The 25,823-nt window shown below is 40.3% G+C and overlaps 1 protein-coding gene across 11 annotated transcripts in view; it reads left to right on the plus strand.

Moving 5' to 3' along the window:
* The first annotated feature begins 2,642 nt into the window (after positions 1-2,642).
* The window catches only part of CAPRIN2 (caprin family member 2), a 38,546-nt gene continuing 15,365 nt past the window's right edge, over positions 2,643-25,823 (plus strand). For 7 of the 11 annotated variants that reach the window (XM_032473235.1, XM_032473236.1, XM_032473238.1 and 4 more), the window contains exons 1-10: positions 2,705-2,848; positions 3,938-4,203; positions 6,199-6,261; positions 14,302-14,388; positions 16,710-16,948; positions 18,139-18,221; positions 20,270-20,437; positions 21,462-21,505; positions 22,420-23,097; positions 25,682-25,804. In XM_032473235.1, the coding sequence (XP_032329126.1) occupies positions 3,952-4,203; positions 6,199-6,261; positions 14,302-14,388; positions 16,710-16,948; positions 18,139-18,221; positions 20,270-20,437; positions 21,462-21,505; positions 22,420-23,097; positions 25,682-25,804 (1,737 nt within the window). In that variant the 5' untranslated portion in view covers positions 2,705-2,848; positions 3,938-3,951. Of the gene's footprint in view, positions 2,849-3,937; positions 4,204-6,198; positions 6,262-14,301; positions 14,389-16,709; positions 16,949-18,138; positions 18,222-20,269; positions 20,438-21,461; positions 21,506-22,419; positions 23,098-25,681; positions 25,805-25,823 lie in introns of those variants that run through there. The other 4 variants (XM_032473245.1, XM_032473246.1, XM_032473241.1 and 1 more) reach the window with 4 other exon arrangements.

Below are 25,823 nucleotides of genomic sequence, written 5' to 3' on the forward strand. Positions count from 1 at the left end.
CACTTATATAAGTCTCTCTCCTTAAGTATTTGAAAAGACTTCCAATGACTCTGAAAATACGTGAACATGCAATATTTTAAAACAACTTTATTATGTGAACTGTTCCCTAGGCATCTTTATCTTTTTTAGCTTTCTAGATATTTTAGGGGTCCTTTATTCTTGTGTGTGTGTGTGTGTGTGTGTCTGCATGTGTGCGTGTGCGCAACACTGCACAAAGCCTTATAGAACCACTGAGAAGCAGTTTTTGATTACCCATAACAAAATATCCAAGAGAACTTTTTAGATCTCTACTCATATGCTACCAGCTTCCTATCCTTTGGTGAATTATCTTTCTTATTTCAACAAATGAAGCTGCGTAAACTGACTACAGCATAACCATCCCTGCAGGAAGCATGCATTTGCCTGGTAATGCATATTTAAATACTTTCATATTTTTCAAAGAATGTAGAGTTCTGCTATTTTTACAGAAATCAAATGATCCATTATAAGTCTCCAGTATTTTTCTTTTGAGTTGGTTGTTTTTGCTGTTTATTCCTGCACCTTGTACTGAATTCACACTCAGCTCCAGGAGCGCAGGGGCTGTATTTGTGTCACTCACACTGTGTCCCTGTCACCCAACACATATCTGGTGCCTGAGAAATATGTCTCCTCCCAGCTCTGCTGAGGTGTAACTGACACACCAGTGCGTATTTGCTGAATGAATGAATGTATTCTTCCCCCATTGATTAGAAACAACTTTTCATCAAAGTTTGAATACAGTAATACATACACAAGTTGCTAAGCTTAGAGGTGGCCCTTCACAAATACTACCTCACTGTCAGCAAGGTTAAAAAGGTGCCAAACATCGGGAGTAGGGGAGGGGAAAACAAAACCTCTGACAAATAAAAAATTGACGGGGGGTGTGCTTTCAAAATAATTTGGATTCATTGGCTTTAAAGATGTTTTCTAGCAGGAAAGCTCTTTTTTCTGAATCACCTTTTTCATTTTTTTCGGAAGACATCACTGCAAACATTATCTATAAGGCACAATCTCCTACAAATGTTATGCTGTATTTATGCAAGCTGTACCTTACCGGACTTGAAATTTAATAATTTTTGCTTTTGCATTCTTGATTCATTTTTTTTTGAATCCACGTTGGGAAATAAAACCATATGGATTTATTCAGAATTATTCCATTTATTGGAATATTCAGGATCTATGGTCAGATCTATCTGACCCAAGAGATAGTTCATCCTTGAAAGGTTAAAAAGGCAAACATTTCATGATTAATGTGACTGAAATACAATTCTTAGGTTCAGTATTAGTTCAGGCTACAGATATAACCCGTGTTGTAACTTTGTGCCTATTTAATGATCCAAAACTTGCGTCCTTCACACTTTCTTTTCTTTATTTTTACTAAGTCCACTGTTTTTTTGCTTCCTCAACTGGAAATCATAGGCTTCCTCCCCTCATGTTCAGCAGTTTCTGTTTTTCCTCTGGTTATAAACAATGAAACGAATGAACAATCTAATATTTGACCCTCAAGGTCACATATGGGATTCAGAGATTCAAAGCTAAAATGCAACATAAGCTGCATTAGGTTACCAAGGACTGAAAAGAACACAATTAATAACTGGCAAAATACTGTATCAAGAAGTGTTAAAAATCATGATAATTTTTGTGTGGGGTCCGCCAACACTTTTTAAATTGGACTTTTGTTTCCTTGATTATACTTCTGATTTCCCCCCGTTCTTCTCCCGCTAGACTAAATAATTTTTATCAGAGCCCCAGGGACAGGGACCTAAAACAATTCTATTTGGTGTAATACCCGGACACATGTTGGAGGTGAGGTATTCCTGTCCCCCCCCCCCCCTTTATTTCCTCTTATTCTTTTGGTATGAGAAACACCATCCTTTCCTTCAGGAACACTGACGTATTTCCAGCCTTTTCAGCTTAATTTGATGCATCTTTATCAAGATTCTCACCAGTTTTTTGTTTTTTGTTTTTCTGAGTGCCAACGAACTAATCTGTTTCAAAGCAACAAATGACAGCCTAATTAAAGAAAATCATATTATTGAAGGTTGCGGAGTCACCCACTCCGTTTTCATGGCAATGCTGGTTTGGAGCTGAGTCTTTTCTGAGGAAACGGTGATTTTCCCAGTCCTACCGTGAGGGATGGAATCTAGGGGGCAAAGGCACCCCTGCATTTTAAGAGTGCCCACCTAAACCACCGGAGGCTCAAGCTCAGTTTAATTGGCAAGGCCACAAAAGGGCGCGCTGCGCTTTTCTACTGATGCAAATCACCTGTTCAAGGTCGCACGCCCGATCCTTACTGGATGCAATCAGCGCGGTCGGGCAGGACTGCGGGGTCTGCGGTCGGCCGCCTCCCCGCGCCTCGGGCGGCCCACCTGGCGTCCCGCAATCTGCGCAACCGCGGGGGGAACGCGCCCTCTGGCGACCGATCCACCGCCGCAGCTGGGCTGGGCGCACACGCGGCCCGGGCGGAGGCCGGCTGCAGCCCGGCCCGGACACCGGAAGGAGGCGGCGGCGGCGGCGGCGGCGGCGGAGGCAGCGGCCGAGGCTGCGCGCGCGGGGGGAGGCGGGGGGAGGCGGGGCGCGCATATATAAGCCCCGCGCGGCGCGGAGGGCGGGCCTGGGCGAGAGCGGCTGAGTCGGCGGAGCGCCCGGCGCCGCAGACGCCGCCCGCGGGGACAGGGAGGGGAGCGGGAGGAGGCGGCGGGGGGAGGAGACGCGAGTGCGGGGTGGCGCCGGTCCACCTCCGCAGCACTCCTGGCTCCCGCCGGCTTTCGAAGGCGGGCCCGGGCTGCGGCAGCGGCAGCGGCCTCGGCGGCCTCGGCGGCCTGCGGAGGTGAAGCCGGGCTGCGGCGGCCTGGGTCGGCGCGGCGGGGGTCGGCGGGGGTGGGCGGCTCGGCCTCTCGGGGCGGCGCCCTGGGGGGGCAGGCGGCCCGTGCGTTTTCCTGCGGGTCAGCCTCCCAGAGGCACCTGCAGAAGTGGCCCCGGCCCTGTGCACGGGCGTCCGGAGGGCTGCGGGGAGGCCGGGGGTCGCTGCCCTCGGGGCGCAGGGCAGAGACGCCTCCGGCGCGGGCCCTGCGGGGACTCGGGGTCGGCGCCGGCCGCGTGGGGCCTGTGGTGCCCTTGCTTTGCGGATGCTCCTCAAGGGGAGAGGGAGGGTACCTCCTCTGTGATGCGCGGGGGTGATGCGGTGCCGAGGGCCGCTGGCCGGGGCCTGTAAGGCCTGCCGGGATGAGCCCTTAAACCGGTTGGGTGTGAGTGGTTACAGGTTAGTCTAAACAGAACGGAACACCAACTCGGGGCGCTCGCAGCCCGAGCGGGTACCTGGATGCAAATGTCCCGTAGTGACGGACTTGCCTGGTAGGCCGCAGGGCAGTCACGGGGCAGTCAGATTTCTTGTTCAAGAAGTTACTCTTGACTTAGTGAACGAGAGCTCTACACGAGTTGTGTGTGTGCGGAATTTTCTTTTAAATGTCTGCTAGTGACTGGGGTTAGGGCTGGTGGTGGGGGATGATGTGAAGAGGTTCGAATGGCTGCCTTAAGGTCCCGGCGTGGAAAGCTGCTTTTTCTGTGTGTCATCACTTGACCGTAGAAATTATCCAGCATCTCTCATGGGAAGAGAGGAGCGCAGAAGCCATTGCCTAATTAGCAGTTCTTCCTCCCTGTGTGGGAAATTGAATTTCTGGAAACATCCCCCATGTTGTAGGTTTTGCCTGCGTGAAGGCGCCAGTGCTTGGCACTAATTGCCTTCAAGGGAGTGAAATGGAAGCGCGGTGCTCCGTTGGGCTTTGAGCTCACTTCAGTGGAACAGAATTTTGAGGACGTGGTTTTAGACGTTTCAGTGAATTTAGTGCCTCTGGGCCTAGTTTACTTGTATACTGAACTTTTTTTGTTTGTTTGTTTCTTTTTCCCCTCTCTCCTTCAGCCTCATCTGTTTCAATGGTGCAACTCTCTCCATCTCCTTTTGGTTACCAGTCACCTTCAGGCCGTTCAGAGGAGGGAAAAGAGGGGACTATGAAGTCGGCCAGGCCCCAGGTGAACCACAGCCACCATGGGGAAAGCCAGAGGGCCTTGAGCCCCTTGCAGCCTGCTCTCAGTTCCGCCACCTCTCCTTCCCAAGCATATGAGACGTACATTGATAATGGACTCATATGCCTTAAACACAAAATTAGAAACATCGAGAAAAAGAAGGTAACTTTTTTTTTATTCCCTCCCAGCCGTGTATTTGCACCATCTTCAGTAAGGGTCAAGGAACTGACATTTTGCTTCCATTAGGGCTCAGGTATTCCTTCCTAAAGATTTAAGTAACCTTGAGATTTAGCTGGCTGGAAACAAGACACGTAGGTTAAATCTTGAATGTATTAAACACTTCCTGTTTGATTTGCCAGAATAACGGAATAATATTCTTCCTAGTAAAATTGTTATGCATGCTGCTGTTGAAATAGTGGAAGAGCTAGCTCCTTATCTCGGATTAACTCCTTGAGTGTAGTATTCACGTTTCTTTCCGTAGATGAGCAGCAGCCTGATTTTTAGAGCGTTTTCCTTGTGACTTTCTGCAGCGCTCGATGTTGCAGTCGGGCTGCTGCAGTGCTGAGAAGCTTTAGCAACGAAGAGCCAGCAAATGTTTCAGCTCCCGTTTTTGTGTTGCTAAGTGATCACTGAAGACTGATAGGTGAAAGCATCGTAGAAAGCCTTGTAAAGAAACTCAGGGTTATAATCAGCCTAACGTTACGGTCAATGCTGATGTAAAGATCCACATCACTCCTCATTTCCTGAGTCATGGAGCCTGTGAAAAAGTACGGCACGTTGTTTTGTTGTGTCATTCTCTTTTGCTTGTAGTATTGTGGTGAGTTACTCCCCATCTGGACCTAGGAACTCTTACCTACTGTTATGCCAAAACCTAGTTAAAGCTTAGAAAAGTTGCTTTTAATTATGGAGGAAGGTCAAGAGACTTTTAAGAGTCTGGTTGACTCTGTTTCTTTTCCTTCATGCGTTCCCCACCCCACCCCCCACCTCCCCCGAACACACACTAGGAAGGTGGTGAATCAGGGCCAGCTGCTAGTAGCTTCTCTGTAACCCTAGCTTTCACCAGTTAGCTGTCTTTTGAATGCATGCCGTTGATCACAAGTGTGATAAGGTGAGTGTGCCTGGGTCAGCACGAATTCCCTGCCACTGTGGGAAACTAGTCAAAGCAGGATGTATTCAAAGCAGCATCTATTGAGGGAGACTCATGAGTGGCTTCCCCCAGGTGGAGGAACTACACGTATGTGTATTACTCTTTAGCTTCACTGTAGTATTTCTTTAATTTTGAATACCAGTCTGGTCAGTCCTCATACTTTTGTTGCAAGCTTCTGGGAAAGCATTTTAAAGCTGTAAAGCCAATATGGAAGGAGCCTTAGCATGGCTTTTAGAATACCCATAGAGGGTCATGTCATTATTATGGGGACAGTAAATGCAGTTTATTTGTCATTTGTTTACTTAAATATAAAATTTTATATGAAAAATAGTTTTAAGTTGAGACTACTGTAATTCTAGAGAAGAAGTCTTGTATGTTTCTGTACTTCAGTTGGGAAGTCTCCTATGGGACAAATGCCTACATATTTCAACAGGTAACGGGAGGTTTAAGTTTAAGTGGGAGGTTAGAGCAGGACATCTCAGCCTCAATGCTATTGACATTTAGGGCTGGATAACTCGGGAAGCTGTGGGAAGCTGTCCTCTGCACTGTGGGATGATCAGCATCCCTGGCCTCCACCCACAAGATGCCAGTCTACTCTGTCCCTCCCCCCCACCCCCCAAGTTGTGATAACCAAAAATATCTCCAGACATCGCCATGTATCCTTGGGGGACAAAATTGCCCCTGATTGAGCACCACTGGGTTAAGGGCATATGATTGATTAGTTAAATCCCTGTGTGTTAAATAGTCTAATTATAAATAGAGGCCATTAAGAGAAAAGGGTTTTATTACTGCCTAGCTTTTATCATTCCAGACCAGTGTTGATTATGTGTAATATTTTTTTACCTGGCTGGAATGCATGTCCCGTTGCTGCCTGCCTTTAGCAAAATGGTATTCTTACAGATTGATACTTTGCTTCAAGAACTTTGTTTTCTTAAGAAATGGCCTGGTATTGAGTTTATTTTTTCAGAATTTTGTATCAGACTTACTAGATACCAGTTTGTCTTCTGTAGCTCAAACTGGAAGATTACAAGGATCGCCTGAAAAATGGAGAGCATCTGAATCCAGACCAGCTGGTAAGTGGTTTCTGATCCTTGGTCAGACCTGCTGGTTTTCTTCTCTTACTAAAACTCTAGATGAATTAGGTGAGACCAAAGTTTTGATAGGCTGAAAAAGAAGAGTGAAAAGCACCTAGATTTTTCCAAAGACTTCGTCTTCACTGATTAGCTCGTATAGCTTTGACTGCTTCTTTTGCTCTGGTGGATGGTACGGATGGGGCTGTGTTTTGTTAAATAAGAGTGAAAATGTAGACTATCACTGAGAGTCAAGATGGGTGTAAGTTAAACTTCGGCTAGAATGGACTGAAGAAGAAGAGCAGTGAATACGCTAGCGTTCTTCTGCTTGCTGGTGCATTCTAAACCCAACACCTCTCCGCTCTAAAACGTGAAAGATTATTTATTACAGCTTGCCTTGGTTTGCTCTAGTTGCTTCCTCTTAATAATGCCTTTGATGACTCCCTGCTTTTCTCTCCAGGATTGCCATGTTCCTTCTCAGGAAGCATGTTTATCTGATAGACATCTGGCCTTTAAAAAAAAAAAAATTTCACTATGAATATTTTACTGTTTATGACATTTACAAATACTGTTTACCTTGCTTGCCCTTGCCAAAACCTGCAAATTTTATCTAATGTGGTGGAGAGTTTTTGCCACATGGAAATTAAAAAAAAAAAAGGTTGTGTTGATATTTGCCTTTTTGACCTGATCAGATCTCCTGTCTAAGAGGGGACAAAATTAATCTAAAAGTTATTTGTTCTAGCTGTAGGTCTGTTGTCTTTTATCTTTTTGAACGAAGAGTTTTGGTTGTGTATCATAGCTACTGGCGTTCAAGGACTTTTCCCTTGCCATATTAGCTCTTCACTGACCTAGAATTTTTGTGATGCAGTAAATTACAGTTCTGCTGAGGCACAGATTTGAATTGTCTGAGCTCCCAGAATGATGTGCTCAGAGAGCTGGGTGAGAGGACTTGGCTGGACATCCAGCATTTCAACATGGCTTTGTTTTTATGTAGTCATGATATGTTAAATAACTTTTTTTTTTTTTGAGGGGGGAGGTAATTAGGTTAATTTAATTTTATTTATTTATTAGAGGTACTGGGCATTGAACCCAGGATCTTGTGCGTACTAAGCATGTGCTCTACCAGTTGAGCTATACCCTCCTCCCATGTTAAATAACTTCTAAAGTGATGAAACTTCTGTTTGTGTAAGTATCCTTGGAGGAAGTGTTCTGTTGTAGTAGTGTTTATGATTTTGGGGAAATAGAGCGGATGGGAGTGGGAAGGTGGGTGGTTCTCATGGCAGCTCTCTAAGACGTGTCAGGGGCATGCTGTATTTCAGAGCTCCAGTCAATCTCAATATTTCATTCCTGCCTTTGTAACTGCATGTTGCTTCTGTGGTACCGTAATGTTGTCTCTGTGGTATTAACTTCAATTTCTTGAGTAATATCCTGATGACTGCCAAATTTATCTTGCCAATAGATCAATTGTCTGAACTCTAGATCCTTAGGTCCAGTTGCCTTTGACATCTTCTGATTTCACCCTGCCCCCCAAAACCTGTTCTTCCTTTAATCTTCATTGTGTTAGTTAACAGCTTGATGAACTAGAAGGTGGAGTTGCCCAAAACCTTGGAGAATTATTTTACCCTTATACCTCGTATCTAGCCCGTCATCAAGTCTGGTTCTACCTTCGAAGTAAATTCAGAAACTGAGCACTTCCCATAAATTCTGCTTCTGTCTTCCTGGTCCAAGCCACACCATCTTTCACCTGCGTTATTGCAATGGCTTCTTCACAGGTTTTTCTATTTCCGCTTTTGTCTCCGAATCTGTTCTCAACATAGTAGCCTCAGTAACCCTATTCAGATACAAGTCAGATAATCAATCCTCCGCTCAAAAGTCCGCATTGGTTCCCATCATGGTGGCAGAATGTCCTTACTGTGGCCTATAAGGCCCTGCAAAATATGCTCCCAGTTCCTTTTGCATCTTTATTGCGTTCCATCTGCTTGTCCCACTCGCTAGCTTCATTCCAGCAACACTGGCCCTCTTGCTGGTCCTCAGACATCTCAGGCTCATTTCTACCTCTGGGCTTTTGCACGTGCTGTTCCTTCTGCCTGGGGTGCTTTTTTCCCAGATGTCTATTCTCGGTTCCCAACCTCCTTCAGCTTTTTATTTGAAGCTCATCTCAGTAAGATGTGTCCTGACAGTACCATCCCTCTATTTCCCCATGCACTCTCCTTAGCTCCTTTCCTTGCTTTAATTCCATTAATAGAAGCACTTCTCTGACATACAGTAAGGGTTGGTTTGTCTTTCCTTCCCTTACAATGTAAGTTCCATTAAAGTAGAGATTATGACTGTTCACTGCTGCTTTCCTAGTCATTAGAGTAGCTTATAGTGTATGGCAAGCATTTAAATATTTATCACATATAAATTTACTGAAAGTAAAATGATTGAAGATTAGGTTTTTGGTTGTGATTAATTATATGGTTAGTGGTACTTTTGGGAAATAACATCTCCTCATACAAAGCAATGTATGCTTAAGCTAGAAATTCAGAAAATGCAGATAAGTCAGAAGGAAAAAAAAAAAAGCAAACCTGTAATCTGACCCCACAGAGAAATGTTGTTAGTATAGTGTTTAATTGAAAAGCTCTAAGTTGAGTTTTTTAAATTAGAAATAATTCACATAGTTTAGAAATTAGGAAATATTAAAAATAGGGTTTTTTTCACTTTTTTTCCTCTGTTTAGTTCTCATCTTACAGAGGAATCTAGTAGAATCATCATTTTGTATCTATCTATATAAGACAGTTTGTCTTTATAAGCAAATAAGTTTGTCTATATAAGCAAATGCTTTTCTCCCTGCCTCCTCTGTCTCCATTTCTGTACAACTTAGTTTAATATGGATACTTTTGGGGCCTTTATTTTTGCTCCTTCCTTTTTTTTTTAAGTACTTTTTTAGGGGCCGTTTTAGGTTCACAGTAAAATTGAGCAGAAAATAGAATTCCTATATCCTCCCCGGCCCCACACATGCTCAGCCTTCTCTGTCACCATTCCTTACCAGACTGGTACGTTTGTTGCAATTGAACCCACATTGACACATCATCATCACTGAAAGGCCATGGTTTACTTTAGGCTTCAGCTCTGTGGCTTTTGACAAGTATATGCTGGCATGTATCCACTATTATGGTAACATACAGAATAGTTTCACTGCCCTAAAAATCCTCTGTGCTCCACCTGTCCATCCTTTTTTAAATATGGTGTTGGTGTTTCCATAATACTCGAAAGTTTGGTTGAAATGTTCTCTGAAACTGTCTGAGCCTGGTTCTTTTTTTGGGTGGGAGAACATTTTGGAAATGTTCTCTTATTTTTTTCTTTGGAAATTGACTTGTTTAGATTTTTTTCTTCTCTTTTTGGAGTCAACTTTTCAAAACTTTTCCTTGAAAATCACTTACATTTCTCCAGTTTTAAAAAATGGTTTGCAAAGTTTGGAGCAAAGTAATGATAAAAGTCTGTTTCTGTTTATTTCTAATTTTGTGTGGTTTTATCTCCTCAGTTTACTCTGAAGTTAGCTATGGTTTTTGTTTTTTTCTTTAAGCCAGCTTTTGGATTTAATTTTTTCTCTTATTCCTTTTATCCTTCTGCTTTCCTTCTGTTTATTTGCTTCATTTTCTGACTTTAAATTGAGTGCTTATTTCATTTGTTTCTTCCCCCCGCCCCCACCAATTTGTATTTAAGGCTGTAAATGTTCCTTCAAGCACTGCTTTAGCTGTATGCTAGAGGTTCGAGTTGATACTGTTTTCAGTATTGTTGGCTGGAAATTTTGTAATTTAGTTTGTATTTCTTTTTTAACTAAACAGATACTTGTAATACTATAAACGAAACTGTCTATGATCTGCATAGCTACTGTAACCTCTTACTGGTAACTCTTCTGTAACCCGTCAAGACTAAGCTACAGACTTCTAAGATTTCACTAAGCTTGCTAACATAAACCTAGGTTTCTCCTTTAAAATAGTAAGAAAAATGTCTTAATGAAGCCCATTTGTAACTTTAGTATCTGTTTTGATTCAGATCTGGATTTGAAATGGAGAAGCGAGATGCGAGTGCTTGAGCAGAAGGCAAGGGTACTTGATGCTTTCAGCTCCACTGAAATTTTTATTGTTAAAGAATTAGGATTTGGTACTTAATCCCTTGTTGCTAAACTCCAACACTGTGCTCTATTTAATGTATAACCGTAAATGCATTAAATGATATGAAATCTTTCCTCCTTTGTCATTGCACTGCAATTGGCCTAGTCAAGGCCAGCCACCTAAATGTTACATCAGCTTCCTAATTAATTAATCTCCTTGTCTTGTGACCTTCCTTTCCAGTTTATCAGTCTTACTCCCTCTAGTGTCATGTTCTTGAAGCAGAATTCTCAGTGTATGATTCTATCAGAAAGTTTTAAATACTGTTCAGGATCTTTAGCATAGTTGAGGCTGAGATCATGTTCTGAACTCACTCAACAGAAATATATATTAAGTACCTGCTCTGGGAGATGCTCAATGCTAGGGTTGAAATACCTAAGGGATAGGTGTGATCTTTGCCCTCATGAATCCTTCCTTGAGAAAGAAGTGCTTTACTTAAGGCCTGAAAAATGAGAAGGACTTGACCCGTAAGAGTGGGAAGGAGGAAGAAGAGTAGGCTAGGCAGATGCTAGCGTGTGTAAAGAGAGAGGAAAAAAAAGAATATTTTTACAAAGAGCGTTCCTAAGAAACTGGAAGGAAAGCCAGCGTGGGAGGAGTCATTGAAGCTGGAAGGAGAAAGGCACATTATGCAGACCTTTGTATGCCTTCTAAAGGCTTTGTGCTTTTCTCCTTAGGGCAAAGGAAGCAGTTGTTTTAAGCAGAGAATAACTACAGATTCTAATTTTAAAACCTCAACCTTCCACTGTGAGGAATGGTTTGGAGATGGTAAGCGTGGCTGTCGTCTAGGTCAGAGCTTATGGAAACTGGTACCAAGGTAGTGGTGTTGGGTTTGAGTAAAGTAGCTGGATTTGAGAGGTAAAATCAACATAGCTTGGTAGCTGTGTCGGAGTAGAGAGAAGAGCCAAGAGTGGTTTTCCAGGTTTCTGGCTTGAACAGTTGGATGGATGGTGGGACCATTTATTGGGCTCGGAAGCACTGGGAGAAAAGAATGTTTTGGGAGGATGGGATAAAGAGCTCAGTTTTGGACCATTGATTTTAATGTGCTTGTGAAACATTAAGGGGCGATGTCTAATAAGTGTTTAAGGTAAGAAAGAGTCTGGAGCATAGAGAAGTTTAGTCTACAGATAATTCACCTGTATGGTTGCTAATTGAAGCTATGAGAAAAAATGAGAGTATCTTGGGTGAGAGTATAGAAAGAATGAAGAGTTAGGATTTGGTGCTTATGTATAGTGAATTACTGTGTCTGTGATATGTGTGGTTAATTACTGTGTCTGTGATATGTATAGTGACTTTAAAGCCAGGCATCATTCTGAGTGATTTATAAATATGAAATTATTTAAATTGTACAACATCTCTGTGATGTAGGTCCTATTTTTCATAAGTGCATAAAACTGAGGTGAGGAAAGTTAGTGGAAAACTGCTGATAAATAAGCAGCTGGAAAAAAAGGAGAAAGATGAAAGTTTATTGTTATTAAAAAACAAAACAAAACAAAACAAAACAAGAGATGTTTGTAGAGCAGGAGGATGCCTTTATGTTGAGGTCTTCTGATAAGTTAACCAGAAAGAGAGCTTTAAAAGATCCGTAGGCTTAAAGGATGGAATTCACAGCACTGACCTTCCCCAGGACGGTTCTGGTGGAATGGTGGAAACAGTCCAGGCTGATGAGGGCTGAAAAGGAAATGGAGACTGTAGGGACATTTTTGAAATTTGTCTGAGACTGGAAGGAGGTGGTTGCCAGAAAGGCACTTTTTTATTTTTCTTATTTAGATTGAGGGAAGACTTGAACTCATTAAGTGCTGACTTAAGCATCAGCAGAGGGAGAAGCTCAAGACTTTAAGGAGGGAATCATAGATAAAGATTTCCTGTGAAGGCAGAATTGAATAGGGCCCAGGCACAGGTGGAAGGGTATCTACTGTGTAAGGAAATGGAGACAGAAAGGATGGATCCACATTTGGTGATGGGAAGTTGAGGTAGTTCCCATTTGATGTTGCTCTTCTGGAGGCAAAGTTAAAACCATTTGGGAGAAGATGTGAAGGGGTATTCCTTTCTAGTTTTACATCCCTCTGAGGACTGGATACTATGGTTATGTTATCTGTGCATTCTTGGTTCTGTAGTTGGAAAGCCTCTCTTACCTTTTTTATTACAAAATACATAGTGCAAATAAAATGCTGCATGTAAGTTACAATGTGTAATAAACCAAGAATCAGAATCCACTACTCGGATAGTATGTACCAACACCATTGAAGCTGCTTGCCAAAACTTTCTGTCCTGTAACCTGACCCTAAACTTTTTTTCCCTCATGCCCTTCCATTTGTTTTAATAGAACTTATTTGTTGTCCTTAATCGGTTAGGGTTGCTTTTTTGAACCTTATAATAAATGTTATCACACTGTATATTTAACAGTTCACCTTTTTCACTCATTATGCTTAGGAGTTTTACGTTGATGCAAGTAGCTGTAATTCATTTGCTTTTCTCTACTCAGTAGTAGTCTGTAAATAGATGGATGTTGGCGTTGCTTGCTATCTTTTGGTATTCTGCTTTGATCAGTCTTACGTGTTACCAAGATGCAGGTGCAAGATTTTTTCAGGGTATATCCCTATCATCAGGCTGTAGGGTGTACCCATAGTTAACTTCATAGGTAAAAATGCCAAACTGTTTTCCAAAATTACTGTACAAATTTATGCAAATACAGATAGTACACAGGAGCTCCTATTGCTCTATATCTTTATAAAGACTTAGTATTATCAGACTATTTAAAAAACAGCTTTATTGAGGTATCATAAACATACCATAATATTAACCAATTTTAAGTGTGCAATTCAATAATTATAGAAAATTTGTAGAGTTATGCAATTATCACAACAATACAGTTTTAGAACATTTTCACAACCCCTTCGAGTGCCCTTCTGTGCCCTTATTTGCTTCCTATCTCTAGAAATTTGTCTTTTCTGGATACTTCGTATGAAGTGAAGTCTTGTTTCTTTGACTTAACCATTATGTTTTTGAGGTTCATCCATGTTATAGCATGTATCAGTAATTCATTTCTTTTTTTTGCTAACTGGAATTCCTTTGTATGGTTATAACAACACATTTTGTTTATCCATTACCAGTTGCTGGATATTTGTATTGTGTTTATTTTGGGCTATAGAATGCATAATGCTGCTGTATAAATTTGCCTGCAAGTCTTTATGTGGGTGTATGTTTTCATTTCTTTCGGATAGATACCAAGAAGTGGAATATTGTACTATTTTAATTATGGAGGCTTTATAATATGTCTTTATCTGGTTGGACAAGTACCCCACATTTCTGTTTCGTATTGTCCCTTTGTTCTTCCGTATAGATTTGACTTAAGGTCCCATAAAATTCCTACCCCTTCTCTAATTACCAACTTGGTTCATGTGTAAAATATCAAAAATTTTTTTTACCCCTTTACATTTACAATATTCCTGTTAAAATACTTAGTTCATTTGTCTGTTATGGATAATTGTTTACAAGTCTTTTCTACCATAGTAAAAATTTCGAGTTTGCTTTGATCGAGTGGTCCTCACTGTGTGACTTGTGTAATGTATTTGTGTGTTTTGTGCATGAATATTGACAGAGGAGTCCTGCTGGTTCAGTGTTCTTAAAACCCACAGGCGTCTCTGACCTTAGACTACACAGATGGGGACTCAGCTTTATTATTATTGTTCAAATTTCTAGTATTAAATTGAATTTTTAAATTTAACTTTGTATAACTTCTACTAAATATCTTTCTTCTTACTTTTTTGAGTTTGTATAGTAAATGGCTAGTTCCTAAAGTCTTAAATGTCTTCTGATTTTGAGGAACTTACTTTGGCATATTTGTACTTAGAAGGTCCCAGAATTGGTGTTTTCTTGCCCTGTTTGGTAGGAAGCAGTTGAGAAATATGAAGAAGTGCTGCATAACTTAGAATTCGCCAAGGAGCTTCAGAAAACCTTTTCTGGACTGAGCCAAGATGTGAGTATGTGTTCTTTGCTTTTCCTAAAACCAATTTAACCACTTACATTGAAGAAAACATCGGTGTCTGACAATGGTGTTGGGTTATCATTCGTCTAATTCCTGCTGACACTTACTGGGGGAGATGGGGGTGAGGACAGCTGCTGAAGAACTAGGATGTCCAGGTTCCTAGAGTCTAAGCACAAATGTTACGTGAACATGAGACATTGTGAATCAAGTGTGAGTTAGCCAATTGTATTATTTCCCTGTGGAATTACAGAAATCATTGAGAAAGGGGATAAGAACTATTTTGACAGATACACTTATTAAAGATACTTCAGAATATAGGCTTGAAAATTTATATAATACAGGCTTGTGAGTTTAGCATCATTTAACATATTAAGAAACATAGACTTGGTCGACTCTTCTTAAGAGCATGGCAATTATTATTACCAGGAAAATTTATGACTCATGTTAAATTTAAATAGAGTCACGTCTGTTCTCACTGCTTGTTAGGTTTCTGTGTTGGCAGTTCGAACTTTTCTCTCCCATACATTTAATCAGTAATTAATATAAAGTCATAAGGCTTCATTAATGAAGCATTCTTCATTGTGTCAGAATCTTAGACAGATAGTCCTTTAAAGATCATATGTTAAGAACTGAGGAAATTTTTTGGTCAGCTCATTTCCAGGGTGGGGAGCATAACTCATGAGACACTTTCTTCTTGTAGAGTGAATTAAATTCTCTTCTCCATTTCTCTGGCGAAGGAAGGAAGGGAGGGAGGGAGGGAGGAAGGAAGGAAGGAAGGAGGAAGGAAGGAAGGAACCCCCCCCCCCAAACATCATTCTTTGGCTGAAAACATCTTCCGTCTTGATCCTTGTAACATAGTTCTGAGTTGCTCTCTTCTGAATGTCTGACTTAACTAACTTTTAAAAGACAGTGTGAAATCTGAAGTAGCCTGGTGTAGAGACACTACCTAATGTTTTCTGAATAACTTCTATTAATGCAAGTCTGAGATGATCCTAGCATTTTTTGTTATCCATGGCACACTGTAACTCATGTTCACTTATTCATCACTTAATTTTAATACTTTCTGTTAATTCCACAGTTATTAAATATTTCTAGGCTATTTTAGATATAATAATTCTAAGTCATTTTTTTTCTTACGTGCTTGATCTATTCCCTCCTTCCCCCCTATTGTATTAAGTTTATTTAGTTTTGGTCCATTGGTCCATTAAGCTGCTTTCATATCCTGTAGAAAGAAATTAATAATACCACAGTGAATCTTTGTCCTGAGGTTTCCCTGCATCTTAGTTGATCATGGTTTACGAACATCTTTTTTGTAGAGTTTTAAATATTTTTGCTATATCAGAGTACTTTACCTCATCTATAGGATGAGGAAAAGTCTTCTTTTAGTGTTTTTTTTTTTTTTTTTTTTTTTGTGGTTGTTGTTCTCTTAATCTTCATACCTTGGAAAATATCCAATACGATGGAAACATTATAAACAGAAAGACACCTATGAGGATTGAAGACCTTTTAGGTTACTTAGTGGAAATAGGTGGTACTTTTTACTACTGAAGCTTTATAAATAAGAAGCCACTTGTGGGGTCCGTGCGTTGCATCAGACTTTAAGGTGTTACGGTTGTGAGCTTTAGAGTAGACTCAGGGCTGCTCAGTCTGCACACATACATTTATTTGAGGGAAAACTTACATTCCACTAATTTTCCATATGCATTTTGTCGCTAACTATTGGAAGATACAGCTCCAAACTCCTATGAATTTTAATTTTGCTTTTAAAAAAAAAATGTTGTAGCTGTTTTCTTGGCATTGCATTTGTATGGCTTTTTATTTCTGTTTGGTTTTAAATTTCTTATGCTTTAGCCAGTCTGGTTGGTTGAAAATTAACCATTTTAGTTTAAATATTTTTCCCCTAGAACATGAGATTAAAAAAAACAAAACCCAAAAACTAAACTTAAGCATTTTCTTAAAATATTTAGCCTCAAAAGGCTTGATACACCTAATATGGGAAAGTAAAACGTTGGGGTTAAATGGGCATTAATGATAGGTCCTTTGCTTCTCATCATGGTGGCAGTAGAGGTCCTAGATTCAGCCTGGAGCTCAGGGTCAGATATTTGGACTGGGACAAAGCAGCTCATCGCTCAGTGACTTTAGCTGAAAAAGCCAGCGAGAGTTAAATGACATTGTCAGCTTCATGGTCAGTGGTAAATATTTGAGATTTGTCATCTAATCTCAGCTCTTTGGGATTAGACTTTTGTAGATGGTGGATTGCTAACCTGGGGTTGTGGAGCGTTGTCAGCCTTAATTAACATTTGTTTTAACAGCTACTTAAAGCGCAGAAGAAGGCCCAGAGAAGGGAGCACATGCTGAAACTCGAGGCTGAGAAGAAAAAGCTTCGCACTGTGCTTCAAGTTCAGTACGTGTTACAGAACTTGACACAGGAGCACGTGCAGAAAGACTTCAGAGGGGGCTTGAATGGTGCAGTGTATTTGCCTTTAAAAGAACTTGACTACCTCATTAAATTTTCAAAACTGACCTGTCCTGAGAGAAATGAAAGTCTGAGGTAAGTTAACAATGTATTTATTTTAGTCATTTAAGAAAATATTAATTTAATTCAACACTGGAAACGTTGGCCCGCCCAGACTCTGACAAGGTTGATAGACTCTCTGGAAGAAAAATGAATTTGAATGCCCTCATTAACCTTCTTTATTGTAACGCTGATTTTAAAAAATAATGTCTGACCATCAAGTTTTTAACCTTATATAGCTATTACCCCTAATACTAGTTATGTGTATTCTTGAAAAAATTTTCCTGTAACTATCTCAGGCCATCGCATTACCTGAGTCTTTGCCTCTCTACTACTGCTGTGCTTAAGCGGAGGTAAATAAAATTCAGCTTGGCTCGTATCATTAAACTAAAGTGAGAATTACTTGGTGTTCTTATGCTGTGAATAAATCCTGAGAAGCAAATCTGATAATTCAGAATATAAAACCAGCAAATTGAGGCAACCGAATCTTTTCTCCTATAGCTACTCCTGTGCTTTTTCCCCGTAGATGGAGCAAGTCAGCTAACGAGCAGGTCTCTGTGCTTCTGGATTGTTAGGTACACAGGCTGTTTCAGTATTGAGTCTGTTAGCCAAGCAGAGTTAGACTTCCCCCGGTACTAGAAATCAGCCTGTACCTGGAAGAAGCCTGGTACAACCCCTAGTTACCTGCATACAGCCACGTGTATGTATGTTCCCATTCTGATGGTCCATCATCATTCCCTATGTGGTTGCTTCCTTTTCCTGCTTCACTTTGGTGGATCCAGGGAGTGTAGCTTACTTAAATATGTGAAATGTAAGTGAAACGTAATTTGAAACATGAGCTGCTCTCTTGAAAGTCAAAGGCAGCTCTTAATATTTCCATCCCACTGTTCTTCCATCTAGGATAAGGAATGATACCACACTGGCAGCTTTAAACTCTCTGTGGTCTATTCCTTAATAGCTGTATTTGGTAACAAAACAAAACAAAACAAAACAGAACTTTATTTTAGTTGTTTTAAGGAAAAATGCTTACATCTGAAATCCACAAATGGGCATTGAGTCGTATTTTATAAAACTTCAATTTTTCATTTCCAAAGAGTAGAAACACAGAATGAACGTTGACTGTCTTAACTGTTGATGGATTGTATTGTGTAAGTTGTGCTGCTCCATATAAATACATATATGTGCCTCTAAAGCCGCTTTGTTCTGCTGCTGCTTTTCCTTGTCAGTGTTGAAGACCAGATGGAGCAGTCATCCTTGTACTTTTGGGACCTTTTGGAAGGTAGTGAGAAAGCAGTGGTAGGAACGACATGTGAGTCTCCTCTACTCTGGACTTATGCAGTAAATACTAAACTTTATGTCTAGGAGTTTAGTATGGTGTCAAGGGCGGAAACTGTGTCGGTCCATCAGAACTTACATGTCTGACAGTACTGTTTCCATCGGGAGAATGATGTCTTTGTTTAGTTCTGTTAAAAGCAGCTACTCTATAATTACGCTCACTAAAATGGAACCTAGGGAGAGTTTTCAAGTGGCAAGTCACTCTGATTTGGGAACAAGGGACTAGGACTTGACCGTTTTGGGGTTCAGTTCTTTATTCTGCTTGGTAGCACCTGTTCTGTTTAAGCATCTGAAATCCGCACATTGTTAATCTCAAGACTTATCTGCCAGATCTGCTTGAGAAAATAAGAACGGTTTGGCTACACAGCGTATCAAAACATTGCTGTCTATTGGTCTGGAAATGATCTGGAGAGAAAGAGTCCTTTTGGCTTCCTGAATAGGCTTTGGCCAAATGACCAAGTACAAATGGCTGGACTCGAAGTACATAGCTTTGTCTACTAGTTCAGGATAATGAAAGCTCACTGGAAGCTGGTAAACGTTTTTGTTACTACTGGTTGCTTCCTTTTTAAAAATATTTAAGTATGTATAACTATCTCAAAATTTCTAAGTCCTTTCAAGTTTAAATCACAGAAATGTATTTCTTGGCTAGAATACAAAGTGATACAAATACTTTGGAAACTAGTTTGTCAGTTTCTTATAAAATTAAGTGCACGCTTACCGTACAACCAAGCAGTTACCCATCTAGTACCTGAGAGAATTGAAAACGTATGTTCACAGAAGTACTTGTACGTGAATATTCAGATCTGCTTATTCGTAATAGGCCCAGATTAAACACAGCCCAGGTGTCCATCAGCTGATAATTGATAAACAAAATGTGATATATCCATAGAGTGGAATCTACTCAGCAATAAAAAAGGAATGAACCATCGATACTGCCGCAGCATAGGTGAACCTCAAAATAATTGTACTGAGCGAAGGAAGCCAGACAAAAAATGAGTACATATTGTATGATTCCATTTCTGTGAAATTCTAGGAAAGACATAAGTAGAATGATACAGCAGGTCAGTGGTTGCCAGGGAGTGGGTTGGGGGAGGAGATTGATTACAAAAGGGGCACAGGGGAACTTTTTTGAGTTGATGGAAACGTTCTATCTCATGGCTATGGTGGAAGTAACATGACTATACTTATGCTAAAACTGTACACTTTAAATAGGAATTTTATTGTTTGTAAGTTATACTTTAAAGTTGATTAAAAAAAAAAGATAATCTATGTCATAGTATTCCTATGAAGTAAATAATAGACCCAAATCAAGCATGAGAACTCTGCTTAATTTGGGAATTACGTTTCTAGTGGCTATTAAAAAATGAAATAGACTTTAGACTTGTTTATGGTGCAGCAACTTTAACATCATTTTAAGATTTTTCTTGATCATCAACTGGTGATGTGCTGGGAGTGAGAGTAAAATCTTAAACATGGAATTTTGTATTTTAAAAATTCTTTAGAGCTTGTCCAAGATAGAGTTTTCTAAAGATTACGTTTGAGGAACTGAGCTGTTTTACTTCTCTAAAGCCTTAATTCCTTGGGGAAGATAGAGTAGAAGTAGGAAGTAGGAAGTAGGAAGATAGAGTTGTTAGTTGTCGTGTCTTAGGGGCAGGTGGGAGAAGTGACTTCTCCCAGCTTAGGGAACAGATGCGTGTTCTTTGTAACATACTAGAGTCTTTGATTGGAGTCTCTGATTTTTAGTCACTTTTCAAGTGGTGGAAATGGAGGCCCAGAGAAACTTAAGTGACTTGCTGAGTTTTGGGATTCTGATCTTTAAAATTTATATTGATTCAGTATGACACAAAGATGGACTGCATATTTACTTTTCATGGTACGATCAGTTCTTTGAATCCTCCCAATGTAGAATATTGTAATGACATACCACAACTAGGATACAATTATGTTAGGATTTCTATTCCAAATGATTTTTTATGAACTGTGAGTTAATGTGATAACTAAGTCTTAATCACTCTTTCTTAGACAAACACATGAAAGATCTGCTGTCTAAATTGCTGAACTCAGGCTATTTTGAAAGTATCCCAGTTCCAAAAAATGCTAAGGAAAAAGAGGTATCATTGGAGGAAGAAATGCTAATAAAATCAGAGAAGAAAAAACAACTGTTGAAGACTGAATCTGTTAAAGAGTCAGGTTTGTTGTGATCTCTGAAATTCTTTATATGATTGTATCTTTAACACTTAACCATAATGAGTCAAATCACTGTAAGATGATTGCTTTATTTTAAGTTTATTTTTTACATGCATGGAAGTCTTTACTCGCCTCAGGATAAGCCTTAAGTTTTGGAAACATCTCTAGGGTTTATTACTGTGATTTGCAGAGTGAACCTTCATAGAAACATTAGGTTATACTTTGTCACAACAGAGTATGCTGTTAAAATGAGGCATTTACGGAATTTGAATGATTTTGCTAAACTCTTAGGATAAATTCCATTTAAAGCTGTTGTTTAAAATACAAGTTATGGTAGAGTCCAATGTTGTAGTAGAACAAGAATGTAAATAAGCTAAGGTTAACATCGATTTAGGAAAAAATTGCCAAAAATCAATAGAGGAAATATATTTTTCAAAATTCCACTTTTCTTGGGGAAGAAATACTTTGCATAAATGGCACTTTTGCTGTTGATGGTTGAGACTGGATTTATTTAAGAAATACCACTTCTGAGGAGGTAGTCCAGGCAGTGTTCTGGTGGCTACCAGCAAGATTTCACTGTTTCTCATGTTCATTTTGTCTCAGTTCTTAATGCCAAGTCCACTCCCCTACCTCCCTCCCAGCCTTCTGGGCGGCCTTTAAGGGCTCTATTTCAAGCTGATTTTTTTTGTTTTTTTGTTTTTTTTTTTAACCCTGTGGCACCAGAGCTGTAACTCCCACCTGAAAGAAGCTGTGTTTGTGGGTAACAGGAGATAATCCTGTTTTCAGCCAGGAATCAGTTTTTACTGGAACTTGACTTTAGAAAATTCTTACGTAAGGAGAGCCTCAGAGCACATGCTTTTGACCACCATGCAGCAGTGAGAATTACCCTTGATGTGAATGTACCTAATTGCACTGTGCTTTTTCCATTACTCTTCTGAAGTGTGTTGCTAGAATGAATTAGTGTCATCTGTCTCAAAGCTTATAGTTTACCTACTAGTATTTATTTAATATTCTTTGATCTTCCCAGAGTCCCTTATGGAACTTGCACAGCCAGAGATACAACCACAAGAGGTAAGGCACCAAAAGGGAATTTTCAGTTGATTTGGTTTTTGAGACTTCTGGATAATGTGGTTCAGAGCCGAGGCTGGGCTCCTCAAGCTGGGATCCTGGCTCTGCAGCCTGTTAGCCTAGTGACTTTGGGCAGGATGTTTAGCCCAGCTGTGCCTGTTATCCTCATCCATAAAATGGGGATAATAATAATGCCTTTTGAGGATTAAAGGAGTTAACTTAGATTCCAAATTACTTACAGTTTGGCCTGGCGCGCCACAGCTATTCAAGCGTTAGCTGCTGCTGCCGCCCTTGGCCCGTGGGTTGCAATTTAAAGATGGGTGAGATTCAGCTCTTTCCAGAATTTACCCACTTTGGTAATAGTAGAGGGTATTTGTGCGCTCTCTGAGGTGATGTTGGAATTCATGGAGGCTGAAAAGAATGGAAGAAGCTAAATCACAGTGTGGTTGGTATATAGTGGAGATAAAGAAAAGGCTGGTAATTCAGGAAACATTAAGGCCTAAGGTTAAAGAGTGTAAGTTTGTGTAGTTAAACTGTCCTCTGCCTTAGCATCTAAGGGAGTCCGGTGGGTAGAGGGGTCCTAAGGCTGGCAGAGGAGGAATAACCTTGGTAAAAGAGCCTGAATCAAGCAAAGGCGGTGCCATGATGGGCATTTCTCACCAGTCTCTGGGGAGTCAGATATAGATCGCTGCTTTTGAATTATCAAAGTTTGTATTTCTGTTAATTGAGGAAAAAGGGATAGATGCAAAAGTAGGCCACTCTTTCCGAGTAGGATAAGGGCAGACGTTTCCTGTTGGCGTGGTGGCTCAGGCCAGTGGACGCAGGAATTCTGACAGAATTCAGGATTCCCCTCAAGGTCTTCTACAAACTTTGTGACTTGAGCACATCCCCCCCCCCCCCCCCCCCCTTTGGTCTAGTTTCTTAACAGACGCTACATGACAGAAGTAGATTATTCAAGCAAACAAGATGAAGAGCAACCTTGGGAAGCAGATTATGCTAGAAAACCAAATCTCCCCAAATGCTGGGATATGCTTACTGAACCAGATGGTCAGGAGAAGAAGCAGGAATCCTTCAAGTCCTGGGAGGCTTCTGTTAAGCACCCTGAGGTATCAAAGCCTGCAGGCTCCTTAGAACAGAGGAAACAGGAGATCCCAAAACTCAGGTCCGCTCTGCAGGAAGAGCAGAGGAAGCAGGACGTCTCGAAAGCCAAGCCGACCCCTAGCCAGTGGAAGCAAGAAGCGCCTAAACCCAAGGCTGGATATAGTCAGGAGGAATCAAAGAAGCAGGAGACACCAAAGCCCTGGCCCGTTCAGCTGCAGAAAGATCAGGATCCAAAGAAGCAAACTCCGAAGTCTTGGGCGCCTTCTGTGCAGAGTGAACAGAATGTCACCAAGTCATGGACCACTCCCGTGTGTGAAGACCAGGATGCAAGACAGCCAGAGACTCCAAAATCCTGGGAAAACAATGCTGAGAGTCAGAAACACCCTTTACCACCACAGTCACAGATTTCTCCAAAGTCCTGGGGGGTAGCTACCGCAAGCCTCATACCAAATGACCAGCTGCTGCCTGGGAAGTTTAATACAGAACCCAAAGATGTGAGTTGATTTCTATCAGTCTGTTACTGTTGAATGTGCATTAGTTGTGGTAATGATACCTTTTTAGTTCTCTTTAAAAAAAAAAAAATCAATAAAACCCATGTTAATTAACGTATAAAGTATTTCACTTAACTCTTTAATGCATAATTTGTTTTCTCTAGAAAATTGGAAGCAGACCCAGTCTGCCTTTTGAGCCTAACCTGAGATGAAATTTCCGCAGTTAGAAAATACTATTTCACTGCCAAAGTTTTAATGACATAATAATGGCATCAAAATAATGGATAGTTCAGACAAGACCGTAACGTGAACAAGTGGGAAATGTAAATGCATGTGACAAGATGGGAGACTTGTTACGCCATTATATTTCACATGGGTGACTTTTTCTGACAGAAGTTACATTTTTCTGTATTTTCTTCCTTCTCTTTTACTCATCCGTGGTCACTCAAGTTAGCCTGTCCTCTTAGAAGAAGGTACAAATGGTCAGGAGAAAAAACAGGAATTTTTTTTTTTGAGTTATAGTCAGTTTACAATGTTGTGTCAATTTCCTGTGTAGAGCACAATTTTTCAGTCATAAATGAACGTATGTATATTCATTTTCGCATCCTTTTTCACCAGGAGCAACCATAAGATCTTGTATACATTTCCCTGTGCTATACAGTATAATCTTGTTTATCTATTGGAATCTTTTAAGTCCTGTTTCAGAAGAAGCAGTAGTTGGGAAGGATCTGAATTAGTTCTCTGCTTCTATTTCAAAAGAAGAATTTTCTGGGGAAGAAAACTATAGTTATTAAATGCTCTGTGATTAGATTTTGGAGTATGAGATTTAGTTTGAATATAAGGCCTCACTCTGTTGATGATAAATAACCTATGTCAGGAAGATAAGAAGGCTTATAATGAAGACTCCTTGGATACAATGCTAATGTTGTCCTTTATTCAAGTGTAAGTTATTTAGCACTATTTCAGCACAAACTTGTTACCACCTTGTTTCCTAAGAAATGTGAACTTGCCTCCCAGTGTTCTCCATTTCTATCTTCATCTAAATGTTTATTTAAACATTAAAAAATACCAGCAAACAATGATCTTTGTTTCTACACATTATTTACATAAATATTATTTAAGTAGATAGCTATTTAAGGTTATCACATAAACAAAAAATCTCCTTTTATTCTCCTTTTTTTCCTCTTTTCTTCAAGTGATAATATAATTTTAGCTTGTTCCTAACCCTGCAGAAGACTGATAGCCTCATTTCATCAACCAGATATCACATGACAGTAATTGTAATATGACAACTATTTTCAGAAACTTATATTCAAAAGCCCAATTGAATCCTTCAATAAAGCTATTTAAAAAACCCCCAATTTAAAATTCCACTAGGTAGAGCAATGCCAAGCCATTACTTTACCAGAATATTGGTACCATGCTATTTGTTGAATAGTGTTTCAAATCAAGGGTGTTCATTTGCAAAGATCAAAACTCATTTAATTTGCTTTATGGCACAGACATCAGTATGTTGAAGTTGCAGGGTCTCTCAGTGGCTGAGAGGACCCTTCTCTGTGTAAGGCAGTCTTTGTGTATCTGCATTGCAATCTCCGCTGTCTAGAACATGACTAAGTACAGTCAAGGGCAAAATGGACTTCAAAGCCAAAAGACAGATAACGTGAAATGAATCACCGAAGCTTGTACTTTTCCCCTACAAGAGCCTTTCATATCGTCACTTAGGGCCTTTGATGACACTGTGGACCAGGTTAGCTGTGTGACTTGCAGTGAATTAAGTGGAGAAGAGGAGCTTGTAGGGCCAGGCTTGCTGATATCTGTAAGAAATAACTATAAACTCGGTGGGGAGGGTATAGCTCTGGTGGTGGAGCGTGTGCTTAGCATGCAGGAGGTCCTGGGTTCAATCCCCAGTACCTCCATTAAAATAAATGAATAAATAAATAAATAAATCCAATTACCTCCCCCCTCAGGAAAAAAAAAGAACTTCGAACTCTAGGTCTAATTGAGGATGTGCAGCAGGCTCAAGAAACTTAGCAAGAGGGCTCACTCACCACCTTATAAACCTCAGTAGCTCCCCCCAAAGTATACTTTACAACAAAATATGATGGCATAGTTCCTCAATTGTAGGACATATATGTGTATATTTTTACATCTTAATGTTTCTGAAAGCAGATGCATCTTAAAAATGGGATGTATGTTTGATTGGCAGTAGTGATTTTTTTCCCTGGAAGAAAATAAATCACTGATGTGTCTTACAGTCAGTGGCATCTTAGAGAGGACATGTGGTAACTGATGCCATCATGAGAGAACTTCCCATCAAGGAAGTTCTGCTGTTCTGGGTCTTCCCTTTAAAAAAGATGTTTTAGAAAGATTTCCCGTTAGAGTTGGTCTGAAAGGGGGGAAAGTGTTTAAAGTTTGCTTAAATTACTTAGAAAACACATTTATCTGGAAATTCTTTACCTGAGATAAATCTACAAATGACCATTGTTGTGTGCTTTGATTTATTACGATGCAGTGATGAGCTAAGTTTCCTGAATCAGGCTGTTGGATTTGAATTTTCACGCTTGCACATTATGGGTTTATCTTGTAGGTGCCTAAGCCCATGCATCAGCCTGTAGGTTCTTCCTCTGCCCTTCCCAAGGATCCAGTACTGAGGAAAGAAAAACTGCAGGATCTGATGACCCAGATTCAAGGAACTTGTAACTTTATGCAAGTATGAGTCATTCTTAAAT

Source organism: Camelus ferus, chromosome 34, assembly GCF_009834535.1.
Source record: "Camelus ferus isolate YT-003-E chromosome 34, BCGSAC_Cfer_1.0, whole genome shotgun sequence".
NCBI lineage: Eukaryota > Metazoa > Chordata > Mammalia > Artiodactyla > Camelidae > Camelus > Camelus ferus.